The sequence below is a fragment of the Saccostrea echinata genome, unplaced genomic scaffold, assembly GCF_033153115.1.
Source record: "Saccostrea echinata isolate AGI-Se365-2 ecotype Australia unplaced genomic scaffold, CSIRO_AGI_Sech_v1 ptg000008l, whole genome shotgun sequence".
Lineage (NCBI taxonomy): Eukaryota > Metazoa > Mollusca > Bivalvia > Ostreida > Ostreidae > Saccostrea > Saccostrea echinata.
The window spans coordinates 6,744,428-6,759,791 of record NW_026889757.1 but is presented as its reverse complement, the minus strand read 5'-3'; the positions used below and the strand labels follow the sequence as shown (position 1 = coordinate 6,759,791).

Genomic DNA, 15,364 nt, shown 5'->3' with positions numbered 1-15,364 from the left:
TTATGGAATTCCATATGCGACAGCCAACTGCTTACTGTTAACTGCTCACTGCCAGCTGCTTACTGCCAACTGCTTATACTGCCAACTGCCACCTTATAGATGATATAGCCTATTTGATATCTTTAATACGCATACTTGAATAAATCCCATGATCGCAAGAAAAAGAACTGCGAACGCTAATAGAAAGATCTTCTTAATTTTAATTAGTCTAAATTTTTAAAAAATTCGACATACATTTTGTGAGCCACCCTAGCCAAAGATTTAATAAAACAAAACATTGAGGCTAATGAAATAAGCATTAAGCTATTAAAGTGACAAATGTGGAGATGTGGTTTGCATAATAACAATGATGGTATCCACCCGTGATGTTTAGTATGTCTCTTTTTTAGTTTCATGTAACAAATCAAGAATTGTTTTTATTGTAAGTTGAATTCAATCTTTGGGAAAACACCATAATGAGTTACTGTAGTGATAGAAAGATAAAACAAAGGTTTAGGAAATTAGAAATACTTTTAATCTAAGTATGAAAATAGGTTCACAAATTAAAAAAAAATTATTTTTTTTATATATGATTCTGCCATTGGTATAATATATTTATGTTAATTCTTAAAAAGCTTTCTCAGCCTCTCCAAAAATCCCATTCTCTCTGTTCTGTTCTTTATTTCTTTCCTTTTCTTCTGCTTTTCCTTCTTCTGAAAAGATATGTGTTAAAAAATTAAACTACAAGCATATTATATACAGGTATTCTAAATAAAACAAAAAATGAATCATATATTTCATATTGAGAAGTGTGATTCAGTGAAAGAAATTTGTACTCACAGATAAACATGTTCCACAGAGGAAGCTGTACCAGAAAGGTTGTCTTTCCTGGGTGTACTTGATGTCAACCTCCATATCTAGATTTATCACCTTTTTTCCTGCTTTCATTCTTTCTTCCTTGATTGTTTGCAATTTTTCCTCCTTCTTTGTCTCTGTTTCTGCATCCTCTTTTCGTGTCTCTAAATTTTCCTCTTTCCCTATCTCTTTGTTTAATTTTTCCTCCTGGTTTTCTTCCTTTGAAATCTGTATCTCATTTTCAATGGCCGACTTTTCCTCTTTTTCTTCATTTGAAGTATCAATCTTATTCTCTACATCTTCTTTTTTCACCTGTTTTTCAGCATCTGATGTCTCTATTTTATTTCCCATGTATGCCTTTTCATTTCCGTCTTCCTCTGATTGCTCTATCCTCTTTAATACATCTGATTTTTTCTTCTCTTTCTCTGCTTCTGGAATTTCTTTCTTCTTATTTATGTCTGATTTTCCTTCCTCCTTGCCTTTCTCTGATGTGTCTATCTTCCCTTCTGTACCTGACTTCTCTTCCATTTTGTCTTCCTCTGGTGTATCTATCATTTCTTCCGTATCCAGCTTTTCTTCCTCCTTGTCTTTCCCTGATGTGTCTATCTTCTTAATATTACCTGACTTCTCTTCCATTTTGTCTTCCTCTGGTGTATCTATCATTTCTTCTGAATGTGAATTCTCTTCCTCCTTGCCTTTCTCTGATGTGTCTATCTTCCCTTCTGTACCTGACTTCTCTTTCATTTTGTCCTCCTCTGGTGTATCTATCATTTCTTCTGTATCCGGCTTCTCTTTCTCCTTGTCTTTCTCTGATGTGTTTATTTTCTCTTCTGTATCTGACCTCTCCTCCACCTTGTTAACCTCTGATGAGTTTATAATTTCTTCTGTATCAGACTTCCCTTCTACCTTCTCTTCTTCTGATCTGTCTATCATCCTTTCTGTGCCTGACTTCTCTTCCATCTTGTTAACCTCTGATCTGTCTATCTTCTTTTTTGTATCTGACGTCTCTTTCTCCTTGTCTTTTTGTAATATTTCTCTTTTCTTCTGTATCTGACTTCGCTTCCACCTTGTCTACTTCCGATGTGTCTTCTGTGTCTAACTTCTCTTTCTCCTTGTTTTCTCTGATGTGTCTCTCTTCTTAACTGTACCTGACTTCTCTTCGATTTTGTCTACCTCTGAAGTGTCTATCATTTCTTCTGTTTCCGACTTCTCCTCCATCTTGTCTTTCTCTTCTGTGTCTATCTTCTCTTCTGTGTCTAACTTCTCTTTCTCCTTGTTTTTCTCTGATGTGTCTCTCTTCTTAACTGTACTTGACTTCTTCATTTTGTCTACCTCTGAAGTGTCTATCATTTCTTCTGTGTCAGACTTCTCCTCCATCTTGTCTTTCTCTGCTGTGTCTATCATTTCTTCTGTATCTGTCTTTTCTTTGCCTTTCTCTGATGTGTCTCTCTTCTTAACTGTACCTGACTTCTTCATTTTGTCTACCTCTGAAGTGTCTATCATTTCTTCTGTTTCCTACTTCTCCTCCATCTTGTCTTTCTCTGCTGTGTCTATCATTTCTTCTGTATCTGGATTCTCTTTGCCTTTCTCTGATGTGTCTCTCTTCTTAACTGTACCTGACTTCTCCTTCATTTTGTCTACCTCTGAAGTGTCTACCATTTCTTCTGTGTCAGACTTTTCCTCCACCTTGTCTTTCTCTGCTGTGTCTATCATTTCTTCTGTATCTGGACCCTCTTTGCCTTTCTCTGATGTGTCTCTCTTCTTAACTGTACCTGACTTCTTCATTTTGTCTACCTCTAATGTGTCTATCATTTCTTCTGTGTCAGACTTCTCCTCCACCTTGTATTTCTCTGATGTGTTTATTTTCTCCCCCACCTTGTTTACTTCTGATGTGTCTATCATTTCTTCTGTTTCCAACTTCTCCTCCACCTTGTCTTTCTCTGATGTGTCTATCATTTCTTCTGTATCTGGCTTCTCTTTGCCTTTCTCTGATGTGTTTATTTTCTCCTCTGTATCTGACTTCTCCCCTACCTTGTTTACTTCTGAAGTGTCTATCATTTTTTCCGTATCTGACTTCTCCACTTTGTCTTTCTCTGACGTGTCTATAATCTCTCCTGTATCTGACTTCTCTTCCATCTTGTCTACTTCTGATGAATCTATCTTCTCTTCTGTAACTGATCTATCTTTCTCTTTCTCTGGTGTTTCTGTCTTCTTTGTTTTCATATCTTTTTCTATCTCTGATATTTTCTCCTCTTTGCCTTCTTTTGTTTTCCCCTTCTTTTTTGCGTCCCACTTTTCAAGCTTTTGTTCAGCCTCAGACGAATCTCTCTTTTTTCTCTCTCTCTGATTTTATCACTGCTTTGTCAGCCTCTGATTTCGCCTCCATCCTTTCTGTTTTTAGCTTGATCTCCTCTTTTTCTGTTCCTGATTCCTGTTTATTTTTCCCTTTTGTCCCTAATTTATCTTTTCTATTTTCCCTCGTTTTCCCATTTGTGTTTAATCTCTCCATTTTCAACATCTCCACTTGCTTTTTCAATATCTCTTTCTTAAAGTTTTCCTCTTCTCTTTCCTTTCTTAATTTATTCTTCTTTGTTCTCATTTTCTTCGGTTTAATATCTGTTCGTTGTTTTGCTTTTGTCTTTATTTTTTCATCCTTCTTTTTAACTTTCACATCTTTTAAATTCAGAATGACCATATGTTCTTCCTAAAAGTTAACCAATTTAAAAATAAATAACTGATTCCCTTTCAACTCCTGTACACAATTCCAAATGTGGTAAATAAAAAAAATCACCTACCACAGTTTTCTTAGTCTCTTCCCCGAAATTCAGTTGGGTTTCATTCTACAAAAGTAAATGTGCATTGATTTTTAATAATTCGAAACATTATTTAGGAAATGTTAAAAACGTGGTTTTGATTATCAAAGAAAAATTTGAGGGGAAAATCGCTATTTCCAGAGTGAAATGCATTTTCAGTAAAAACCCCCTTTCTCCAGATTTGAGGAACAAAATTTTAAGAACCAATTAATCAGAAAAACGAGAACAACATTTTGGGAGAGAGACTTTTATGGTATATCTCACCTTTTCTTCCTTTAATTTCTCCTCTTCCACCTTTTCTACCATTTCAGCCCAGCTATAGTGAAATTTAAGAATGGCCAATTTCTCATCCTGGAAATAAACCATGAAAGCATGAATCCTTATGCAATATGAATTATTACTTTACTTTATACACCTAGCAACAAAGTTTGATTCCTTCGTGTACTTTGTAGCCCCCTCCCCCCTTCTGTGGGTTTTTCATATTTAATAGCTGCACTTACCACACTTTTAACAGCCTCCTTCCCAAAATCCGGTATTTCAGTTTCGTTCAGCAGAGACAAGAACACATATTCAATTACAAGAAACATTTAAAAAAGAATTTTATTTCAGCTTCTTATAATTTTAAGGGGGGGGGGGGGATTAGTATGTAAATATCAGGCGTCGCGCATATAAAATATGTATGACATCATATATAATTACCTGGTGAAATTTATCATGACTGAAACTGATATTAAATTTTCAGTTGTTTTAGACATAATCCTTAAAAAGTTAAAATTACCTGTGAGCAAACTAAATCAAAACCCTAAGCTCACGCCCACAAATGTTCGAAGAACATATTTTGTCTGTGACTAGCCTGATAACTAACCTGGTTAACACTTAGCATATTTTTTTCCAGACACAATTTCACTTTTGCAGAATAGAATCATCGACAAGAGTAAGACTACAATTTTCGAAAACATCAAACATACTGACGTCATAATTGATATTGTGACGTTAAAAGAAGTTTGACGAATCAGTGATCAGTAGTTTCTTGTGTAGGCCTACTCGTTACTAATATTTAGAGATACTTAGAGATTTATTGAACCCCCGTTGCAACATTGGTCAAAATTTGGCTGTTATACCCAACTTAACAATTCCCCCATTTCAAGTCTATATCAACAAATGAGTTTTATAAAATTATTGCTAAAATGAATAATCATGAATATATACGTTACACAGTACATATAGAAACACATTATAGAAATACACAGGTTTCTTTATTAGACAAAGTCCTATTTCACCTACATGTACTTTATTTTTCTGAGTTCGCGCAAAGTAGCAAAATACGCCAAAAAATCACATTTTCTCTCCTAAATTTCAGACCGGAATCAATTACATTAAAATAAAAATGCAAGATACTAGTATTCAAATACATGTAAACGTAAACTATATTCCATAACCATATTAAATCACTAACCTCATCGCAGATATTCATCCCGTTTCGGAAATATTTCCACAATAAATAATCTGTCACATATAAGCACAACAAGGTTCCGACATTCGTTGCCTACACTTTTGGAAATTGTGACGTCATAATAATCTTGGCGTCACAAGAGCTCTCTCTCTTTGTGTATGTATGTTCGTGTGGTACTGCAACACGCAGTAACCTACCAAAGAAAATCAGGCGCGGATCCAGGATTTTTTTCCCGAGGGGGGGGGGGGGGGGAGTATGCATTTTTAAAAGAAAAACCTGACAATGAAAACTTGAAATGATATTTAATAACATTTAGAAGTTTTGACTTCAACAATGGAAGCTGAAGAACTTTAGATCCTCCTCTCAAAGCTGTTGCCATCAGTTGTCTCGAATCACTTTCAGGGGTATTTCAGTGATCAGTGTTAATTGCACTTCTACTGAGTTCAAGCCAAAGCTTTACCGGACGAGTTTTCTTGCCATGAATATTAGAAAAATGCTAATAATTTCAAATTTGAAATAAAACCAATCTCGATAATAAATAATCGATACAAATTTAAAAAAACAAACAAACAAACTAAATGACTGTCTATCTCATGCACTTTCCACTGAGAAATGCATTAATGATTTGATTAATTAATAAGTTCAAATAATTTGTGAACCATATTACACCAGTCAATCTAGTACTAGTATTCTCGTGATATTTTTATTATAACTGTGGTTGAAAAATTATCAGTTTTTCTTTAAATTCACACTTTTACCTCAAATTTATCTATAAAATATTACTGTCTGATATTTCTTTTCTTTAGGTAACTTTTTCTTGAGTAAATTTTCTACAGGTTGAAAAAAAAGATATTTTTTATCTTCATAAGTAATATATTTTCATTTTAAAATTTTCAAATGTCAATCTGATTCTAGTGTTACACACAAACAGAATGACAGACAGACGGACGAACAGACACAATTTGAAATACCCCACGCTTTTTTGGGAAAGCGGGGCGGGGGGGGGGGGGGCATTCACAACAACAATAATATTTATGGAACTATGAACGAAAGGAAAATGAACGAGTTAATGAATGACGTAGACACCGGAAACGGCGAAAATAGCGAAAGATATGAACTGATGGAGAAGTGTGGTAAAGTTCAGCAGAAGGTTTCTTGTATATTTGAGACACATGTAATTGATGAACCAGCTAGTAAGAGGAAGTTTCAAGGCTATAAAGTGATTGCAACTGATGTAATCAAAAGTGCAGCAATTGCAAGCAGCATAACCGAATCAACAGCTACTGAAAAGCTGGACGGGACATGTGTATATATTGCAGAATGGCAGGGTAATGTTTCATCATCTTATTTTTGAAATGAAGATTAAAAAGGATTAATCACAATTGTCATAAACTCAAAACAATATGGGCATAAATAAAAATACGCGACATTACATTCATTACACAAGTCCACAGGTATTTGGATCTTGGTTTATCCAGTCCAAAGACTATTTCTACCTACGTAGCTAGTTATAGCTACCTACGTATTTAAACCTACTCCAGGTAGCTATTTTATCTACTTTTTGCTTTACTTGCATTTTGTTACCAAGTGCAGGAACGGTGCAATATGGTGAGTACCAGATTTCTTTATACAGTCACACTGACGATGAATACGACAAAAATTTTGGCCAAAAAATTATTACAGTGGTGCTGCAGTAATCCGGACGCTTCACCTTCCGGACGATATTTTTTTGGAACCGGTTTTTTTTCCAATTTTTACCGGTCTCATTAATCCGGAAATTTGCATTCTGGATCCAGACAGTCAATTTCTACTACAAAACGTAATATTATTCATTGAAAAATGAACGGTACGGTAATTTTTCAAGGAATGACTTTTTCACACCTATCTTGCAGTAGAGATAATTGTTGTAAAAACATTGTCCGTGAAGTCGATTTGAAGGTGGTACCTGTGACCTACAAACAAAAGCGTCTATAATTAGCATGTGTTTACCCCAAATAAAACGCATTATATTATGAAGCTTGAAGAATTTAGTTTATACTGTGCATTAATTAAATAATAAATGCTTTCAGAATGGAATTAATTGCTAACGGTATATAAATTTATGAGAATTTTGGAGAGTTATAAATAAAATGAATAATAAATCACAAGAATTTGTGTGGTCTTAAGTTGCGCAAGTTTATAAAAATACGATTTTCCATTTCTCAAAACAGACATATATTTGAAACGATTTTTTCTTTTCATAAAACTATTTATATTTTATAAGGATACATAATTCAAGAAAATATATATTTAATGCACTACAGTCTATAAACGAACATTACTTTAGAAAAGAAATATGTAGCTGGCGTTAGTTATAAATGACAAAAACGTTTTAATTTTCAAAGTATATAACTTAAAGTTTGTAGAAAAAATAATTATAATCATGAATATGGCTTGTGTTTACATTGAATATTTACAATACATACATGTACACTGATTACACGTGTTTGCGTTAGCTTACAGTGTTCAGTTACTTACTTTCTCAGTAGTGAAGTCAGGCTGGAATTTTGCATTCAAAAAAATATGATCCACTGATAAAAATAGAGCAACCAATTTTTTTTATTAAATGCTTATAATAAACTAACAATCAACTGATTTTCAATTATGATTGATAATTAAAACACTAGTTTTATATATTTATTTTTTTGCTTTTATAGGTCTACCTTGGCTTTGGGCTCGTTTAGACAGAAAACCAAACAAAGCTGGAGATAAAAGATTCAAACAATTCCAGTTTCTTCATCAAAAGTGGGAACAAGGACCAAAAGATATACCTGAACCCACATTTGAGTGGAACATTGAAAAAGATTTCAAAGTAAGAGAAAAATACATTATAAATAAAGGGGCGTCGGCAAAGGGGCGGCAGGGGCGGCGATTACCGCCCCAATAATTTTGCGAAAAAAAAAAAAGAAGAAAAAAAAAAAAAAAAAGAAGAAAAAAAAAAAAGAAAAATGAATTTTAAATGAGAAATACGGAATTACAAAATTTGTAATGGCAGTATCTGTGGTCAATGGAGCGGCAAGAATAACGGCATTCTGTGGTCAATGGAGCAGCAAAGTATGAAAGCTATACACAGACACAAATTGGGATGTACGTGTATATACCTGAACCTGGCATGCATAAACAATAAGCATAGTATTCATTGCTCTACTTGCAAGTTTGCGAATTCTTCGTCAGGCCCACAGCTAGCAACATTTTTGGAAATTCTATTTTTGGGGGCGGGGTGGGGATTCTCTAAGTTTCTGGAATTTTTTTTTCTTTTCAAATGCTGGTCCGTGGAATTTGCCAAGCAGCGTCTAAATGAATGAATTTTTACACATCGAAACTTAAGCCAAAAAAAAATTCTCTGAAAGAGTGGAGAAATTGGGCAAAAATTGGTGCCCCCCCCCCCCTTCCCTTGTGTATAACAGGCCTGTTCATTGTCTAATGAATTGGTCGATCGATGTTTGGGAATCTTTGAAGAATCGTAGTTGTAAGCAAAGTACTGGGTAAAAATTACTACTTAAAACAACTTCAGTTGTTTTTTTTTTTAATAATGTCATACATATTTCAAAAATGGAGGGATTTTGAAGGATTAATCACCCTGTTCATTCGACCAATTCATATTATGCATTCTTTCGCCGAGTAACAATTATAAGTTTATAATTATTATACAAAAGTAGAAAATTATATGTATTTTAATCTTTACCTCGTCATTAACCCTTCTAAGTTCTTTCTATGCTGTTTTGGAAAAAAAAAAACTAGCTCCTACATATTTAAAAATATTCCAGTTTTGTTTTATTTATAGTACATGTAACTTAAAATACATAAAACTTTTTTTTGGTTGCATGTTTAATTGTTCTTTTTTAATCAGAAAATAATTCTTAATGAGGAAAATATCAAGATTTTGGCAAAAATTTTAATTATTTAGTTTATGTAACAAAAAGTTGGTTAGCTCCCCCCCCCCCCTTTTCGATCCAGTTTGCCTCCTCAATGTCAAATACTTGCCGACACCCCTGAAATAATCTTAGAAAATGTAAAATATAACAATGACCCTTGTCCTTACAACTGTATACATTGTTTATTGGGTAATTTGGCTTCTGGAACATTTGCTGAATTTGATACAGAAAAGAGTTGAAATATTGGTGTTTTATATTTTGGCAGATTTTCATTTAAATACTTTATACAATAACTCTCTATAAACTATGGAAATGTTGTTCTTTATATTTAGGCTTTTTTTTGTATCTAACCCCCCCCCCCCTTTCAAAACGACAAGTTTTGCAGAGTGCCAAAATTACCTGATATTCAGTATGTTTCTGTTTAGTGGATAAAGTTTGTTAGCTCCTACTTATGGTAATGTCTTTAATTCCCTATCAGGAGGTTCCAGATCATTGGAGGCCAGCTTCTGATGTAAATCTGGTAAATGGCCAACCTCAACCAGACAAAAGTAGACACATTCCAGGTAAAAAATTAAATGACTAAGAATATTATTAATTACTCATATTGGCTGGCTTTAAGATATGGAAAAGAGTAATGAAATTCAATAATATAATCAGGAATATCAAAATCCTTTTGAACTTAGTCTTAAAAAAGAGGATTAAAGTTCAAGTTCTTAAGAAAATACTGTTAAATATCATTATTTTGTACCTGATGGGTCCAAGAAAAAACAAAAAATGAAAAACAAAATCCATTGATCCAAGATATTGAGGTTAAAATACATAAAGAATAATAGATGGGACTTGTTGGGAAGTTTGATAACAAAGTTCAGCTCTTGACGGAGCTTATAATGAACAAACAGAATTAAGGGATATAATTTTTATTGCTGACAGGTTGGGTTCCCTTGGAAAAGAAATCAAGACAGTACTGTTGGCATGAGTCTGCTGTGGACTTAGACAGAGGGCTTGGGTTGTTTTTAATGTAAGTAGAAAAGGATAAAACACTGGTCTCTACAATTACAAGTACATACATATGCAGAGAAAGATCAAAAAATAAAAAATTACCATGATTTCCAACAATATGATCAATTTAAATTATACTGAACATCACCAGGTTTTCATGACACCTTATTTTAAGAAGAAAGTCATTTGTTATTTATAAGCAAGATAAAATTTTCACATATTTTGATAATTGTTTTATATGATCTTTTATAATAAAATTATACACTAGGATTAAATTTTCTCAAGCAGATAGCCTCGTGTAATTATGCCAAAATAAAGTTCTTATGAAAAAAAAGTAATTTAAATTACAATATGAGAAATCATTTGCATTTTAAAAAGAAAAAAATACATGTGCATGTACCATAAACATACTTTTTAACGTGGGGTCATAATTTAGCAGGTTTACAATATCTGTTTGATCAGCGAGTACGAAGTTACACAGATTTCTTGAATTTCCATTGTATGCATAAAATGTAGTCAAGCATTGATAAAAGAATTCAAAAGCATGTGTATACATATTAATGGCAAACACTATTATGGTTACACAGAAAATGAAAATTTGTTTCATAGAAAATTTTCTATTCGCTTATTGGCAATTAAGACCATAAGTATTTTATAAAGTATAGATGTCTATTACCAATATAGCCTTTAAAAAAAAAACACATTGAAAAACTGAGTTGATCAATGACCATGCATCATTCATATATAATAATGATTAGGAAAACTTTCATTATACTACAGAATGAATTTTAAAAAGAAATATCTGACATTATTGATTAAGCATCTGCAATCTTTTAATTAGCTCACGGTTGTCAAGGTGATGTAGTTTTCTCCTGATCCCCTAGGATCGGCATTCCAGGTTCAAATTTTTGGAGCAGGTCCAATTGCTAAGTAGTTATAACCCTGAACAATAAAACATCTAATGTTGCTGTATCTGAATTATGTTTTCCAGATAGAGAACTAGGTTAAGTTTATGGAGTATTTAATCCCTATTTGGAGGGATATATCTAAAGATTAATACCTGGTACTTATTTTTATATTCTCTCTCAATGCATCCAACTAAATCTAAATTAATTCTAAGTAAGAATAAGTAAGACCAATATAGGAATGTTACTTGCTATCCCCTTTATTAAAAAAAACATAGTAATGCCAACTTCTTATTAATGACTTTCTGACTTTCCATTGGGTAATTTTCTTACACATGTACATGCACTAGTATTCAGTCCATTTTTTTTTTGTTATCAAATATAATATTAGTATCTATATGCCACATTCTTCTGCATGAATATCTATATGTATCTGGAGGTTAAAGTGAGAGTCCATAAAAGTATGAATAACGAAAAGTTATAATTCATAATTACATGTACCTAGTCATGTTCTAGTTGATATATTTTGAATACTACATTTGACCTGTATTTTATGGATAAATGGCCAATGTGTAAAGTTTTAGAGCAGATCTATTTCAAAGTAGCTAAAAGTCATACCTGAGCTAAACTTGCATGGATGATGTGTGTTGAATAGTTATGCATATTGTGAGAACTGCTTTAAAAGTTGCATCTGACATGTTATGCATTTTAGCAATATGCCTAGATGATCCACCAAGGGATGTGAGTTACCAACTTTGCTTAATCTGACCTACATCTGAACATGTTTGAAGTGTTCTGAGCATGCCAATTTCAATGAAAGCATACCACTGTCGAGATACTAAACCACCTTGCAGGAATAATGTAAAATTTGATGCAAATTGCATCTGACCAATATTTTCAAGTTGATTGGCTAAGGTAAAAATTTTAGAGTTCATTTTCCAAATAAGTTGAAGCCTTTCCAGGACCAAACTTGAATGGTTGATATGCATCCTTGCTTCACATACATTCAGATGAAGGCATTATCTGAATCAATCTTGCAGGAATGGCCAACCGTTTTACTTATACTTACTACTTACACTGATCGAAGTGACCCATATTTCAAAATAAGTGACCAGTTTAACATTTTTGCATTGGGCCCTTTCCTTTTTAATCATGCATATAAAACCTTATATTGAACAGATTTATATGGATGATGGATCAAGGGATGTTGATTATTTCTAAGTATTAATTAAAGATGTAGAAAGATGAAATGCACAGAAGCATCATTTTGAGCATTCATTTGATATGAGACTGCCTCGCTTTATTAAAGATTACATTTGTCAATGTGAGCTAATAATCTTGATTATCTTTGTTTTAATTGCTTTTATGTACAAACTATTGTCATTAATTGTCTCCTTATACTTGGAGTTTCATACATAAGTGATTCTTACAGGCAGAAAGAGGGTTGTCCACAGTGTCTTCAGATACAAGCTTTGCCTCTACGAAGTGCCCTTGGTCACACAGCGGAGCTGATAGGAACACATATTAATGGAAATGCCTACAGTAAGTAAAAATTACAGTTTATGTAAGAAGCTGCTGGAATTACCTCCCTTTAGCAGCAGCTGTGTGATTTTCCAATTAGAACTTTTTTTAGCTTTGAACCTCAGGAAAAATTACTGTGTAACTATGAAATTTAATACCAATTACACATACATTTTTTGTATTTAGAAAGTAATTCTATAAATAATTAATAAACACATTGCTATTCTTTAAACAGGTACGGTAAATATTGATTTTGACAAAATTTTTGTCACAGGTATCGGCAGCAAAAGAAATCCTCTCCACTTTCTGGTGATTCATGGTTCGATACCTCTCTCAGATCCCCCTGAAATTTCTCTCACAGAGATCCAGAACTGGTTCTCCTCTACACAGGAGGGTCTTGTTGAGGGTGTGGTCTGGCACTGTCAAAATGGAAAACTGTTTAAAGTAAGAAAATTATGATACATGTACAAGTAAATTATGATACTTGTATGAGTACTGTGAATGCTGAATTTCAAATTATCCTTGCCAGGATGCAATGTATTAATTTTGTATTTCTTGTATATATGAAGAAATGCATTCAGTTATTTTCAGAAAATAAGAAAGTAAACTGTATTTCAATGATTAAAAATTATAGTGACATATCCATTTCCCAGTATCTCATATCAGACATTGCTAACTTAGTACACGGGTGTATACTCACAACATGAATATATTCCTCTTAAGTATATATTTTTTGTTTATTTCTAAATGTTGTCATGGTGCTCTTTTTCTTTTCTTTCTGTATTATATTTAAATTTTGTGTTAAAAGTGGCATATAATCCCAATGGGCTGGGTTTTTGATATATTTTTAAACTGCTTCTTAATATAATGTCTGAGAATATACACTCGTCACTATGAAAAAATGAATAACATACTTTAAAAGAAAATATAATAGAAGAGGTTAACCTTCCAAAGTACAGATCTTGTTTTAATCAACTTTTCAAAAGGATACCTATACATGTAGAGCAGAATAGTGAATAAAATTCATAGGTATGTTTTGGGGTTTCCTGTTTTGGTACACAATTTTCTGTTGAAGTGTTTAACAGGTTGGGAACAATCGCCCAAATAGGGTATAATAACCCATCTGGGATATAATATCCCAAATGGGATATAAATTTACGGAGCAAAAAAATAAAAAAAATTTTATTTTGGCTATAAATATCATAAATCCACATCAAAATACTTTAAAAGGAATAACTTTTGGCAAGCAAGTTTTTCTGCAACCCTACGAGTTGTTAGATTGATCCCCAAGAAGTTTACGAACTTCCGAGGGATCAATCTCTTAAACAGTGGTCATACAGAAAAACTTGCTAACCAAAAGTTATTCCTTAATTTATAAGTATCTTGATGCGGATTTATGATATTTATAGCCAAGGTAAAAAATTTCATTTTTTGCGTTGTAAATTTATATTCAATATGGGATATTATATCCCAAACGGGCTATTATATCCCATTGGGCGATTGGTCCCAACCTGTTTAATTCTCATGAATGTATCTCTTTTATAGATTCATAGACACCATCTAAATTTACCATGGCCACTGAAAGACACAACCCCAATTTTTTCTCAGAGAAGAGTGGAAATTCTGGTAGACAGTTCTAATTTTGAATCAGATGAAAATGTTAATACTGCGTTTCAGAAACTGAGTAGAATTTTCAACAAGAAATGTGATTCTATATTAGACTTGGATCAGCTGTTAGACAGTGATGGGGAAAAATGAAAATAAATGTACATGTAAAATAAATTTTCATCACTTTTGTTTCATTTGTCATTTGAAATTGTAATGTTATCAATTATTTTGGTTGAAAATTCAGTCATAACAATATTTTTTTTTTGGCCTGTAAATATTTTAATCTACTTAAATATCCCTATATACACTGAACAAGGAAGAATTTTAAGTCCATGGTAATCTTTATAAAGTAAGGGTGATCTGTTAACATGATTTAGTATTAAATAAATGATATCTTTGATCTCATACACAGTTTGTAACTAATTTAACTTCAAGTATTGTTAACATTATATACACAGAAAAGTAAAGCAAGTGTAAAAAATATATCGTATACTTTTTCTTCTTGGATTTTTTTTTCTTTTCTTTGGACTCTTTCTTAATTGTGGAAATACTTCAAAGTGCTAAAAATATTTTTGCGGCCAGTTTCAATTTCATGCTTTGCATCAATTTAACTTGTGATATTATATCTCAAATTGAAACACAGAGAACTCTCTATCGGTTTTACATTGATTAAGATTTTTAAAAAAAAATTGAAATTCCCTTATAAATGCTTCATTTCAGTAGAACCTTTTCTTTTTTTTTCTAAACCCCCAAACCCCCCATTTTGAAAAAAATAGAGGCTACGTGTACGCGCGAGGAGGAAGCTTAAAGCCAAACAATGAATTTTTTATAGTCTATCATTTCAGTGCTCAATACATGTATTTAATGTACTAAACAACATTAAAATGCTCTTACAACATCATGGCTAAATGTTTTGTAAATCAGATGTTCCGTAAAAAAAGTTCGAATTTAAATAGATACCTGTGTATTTCATCTGCATATTTCTCATTTTGAATCTCATAGGATTTTCATGATGTTGCAGAAAGAAAATTATTGTGTCTAGCCATGTAAATTGATATATATTTAGTTACATGTATATATCCATTAGACAAAAAGTGAAAACGATTGATGAGAGTACTCAATTCCCCTATCCCCCCCCCTTCCCCGCGCAAAATGAATGATGTTAAACATTGGAGAAAACGGGAAACATTAAACATGTATATGTTCTCGTGGTTTACTGAATAGCAGTGAGCTGCTAAATGAAAAAGAACAAATAAATAAAAACCAGATAATATGATTGACGTCGGAAAAATTTCCTTTACAGTGTTCAAAAAAATA

At 32.7% G+C, this 15,364-nt stretch overlaps 3 protein-coding genes across 3 annotated transcripts; 1 reads left to right on the top strand and 2 right to left on the bottom strand.

The window, feature by feature from the left end:
• Positions 1-599: 599 nt before the first annotated feature.
• On the bottom strand, positions 600-1,794 carry LOC133181233 (glutamic acid-rich protein-like). Its single transcript, XM_061315769.1, has 2 exons — positions 820-1,794; positions 600-692 (listed from the first exon to the last, which is right to left on the bottom strand). The coding sequence occupies exons 1-2, from the start codon at positions 1,792-1,794 to the stop codon at positions 600-602; spliced, it is 1,068 nt and encodes a 355-aa protein (XP_061171753.1).
• Positions 1,795-1,929: 135 nt separating this feature from the next.
• LOC133181232 (uncharacterized) lies at positions 1,930-2,337 on the bottom strand. Its single transcript, XM_061315768.1, has one exon. The coding sequence runs from the start codon at positions 2,335-2,337 to the stop codon at positions 1,930-1,932; it is 408 nt and encodes a 135-aa protein (XP_061171752.1).
• A 3,880-nt stretch (positions 2,338-6,217) lies between these two features.
• LOC133181333 (RNA ligase 1-like) lies at positions 6,218-14,235 on the top strand. The gene is made up of 7 exons (XM_061315851.1): positions 6,218-6,428; positions 7,797-7,951; positions 9,493-9,577; positions 9,945-10,032; positions 12,351-12,460; positions 12,714-12,883; positions 13,985-14,235. The coding sequence occupies exons 1-7, from the start codon at positions 6,221-6,223 to the stop codon at positions 14,195-14,197; spliced, it is 1,029 nt and encodes a 342-aa protein (XP_061171835.1). The 5' UTR covers positions 6,218-6,220; the 3' UTR covers positions 14,198-14,235.
• Positions 14,236-15,364: the final 1,129 nt, after the last annotated feature.

What these genes read in the sequence shown, in the direction of transcription:
- LOC133181333 (XM_061315851.1), top strand. Translation starts at nt 6,221, where the DNA reads ATGGAGAAGTGTGGTAAAGTTCAGCAGAAGGTTTCTTGTATATTTGAG. An exon ending in ATATATTGCAGAATGGCAGG is followed by an intron (nt 6,429 to 7,796) that starts GTAATGTTTCAT and finishes TTGCTTTTATAG; the next exon opens with GTCTACCTTGGCTTTGGGCT. An exon ending in ACATTGAAAAAGATTTCAAA is followed by an intron (nt 7,952 to 9,492) that starts GTAAGAGAAAAA and finishes ATTCCCTATCAG; the next exon opens with GAGGTTCCAGATCATTGGAG.
- LOC133181232 (XM_061315768.1), bottom strand. Translation starts at nt 2,337, where the DNA reads ATGATAGACACTTCAGAGGTAGACAAAATGAAGAAGTCAGGTACAGTT.
- LOC133181233 (XM_061315769.1), bottom strand. Translation starts at nt 1,794, where the DNA reads ATGGAAGAGAAGTCAGGCACAGAAAGGATGATAGACAGATCAGAAGAA. An exon ending in TCTGTGGAACATGTTTATCT is followed by an intron (nt 693 to 819) that starts GTGAGTACAAAT and finishes ATATCTTTTCAG; the next exon opens with AAGAAGGAAAAGCAGAAGAA.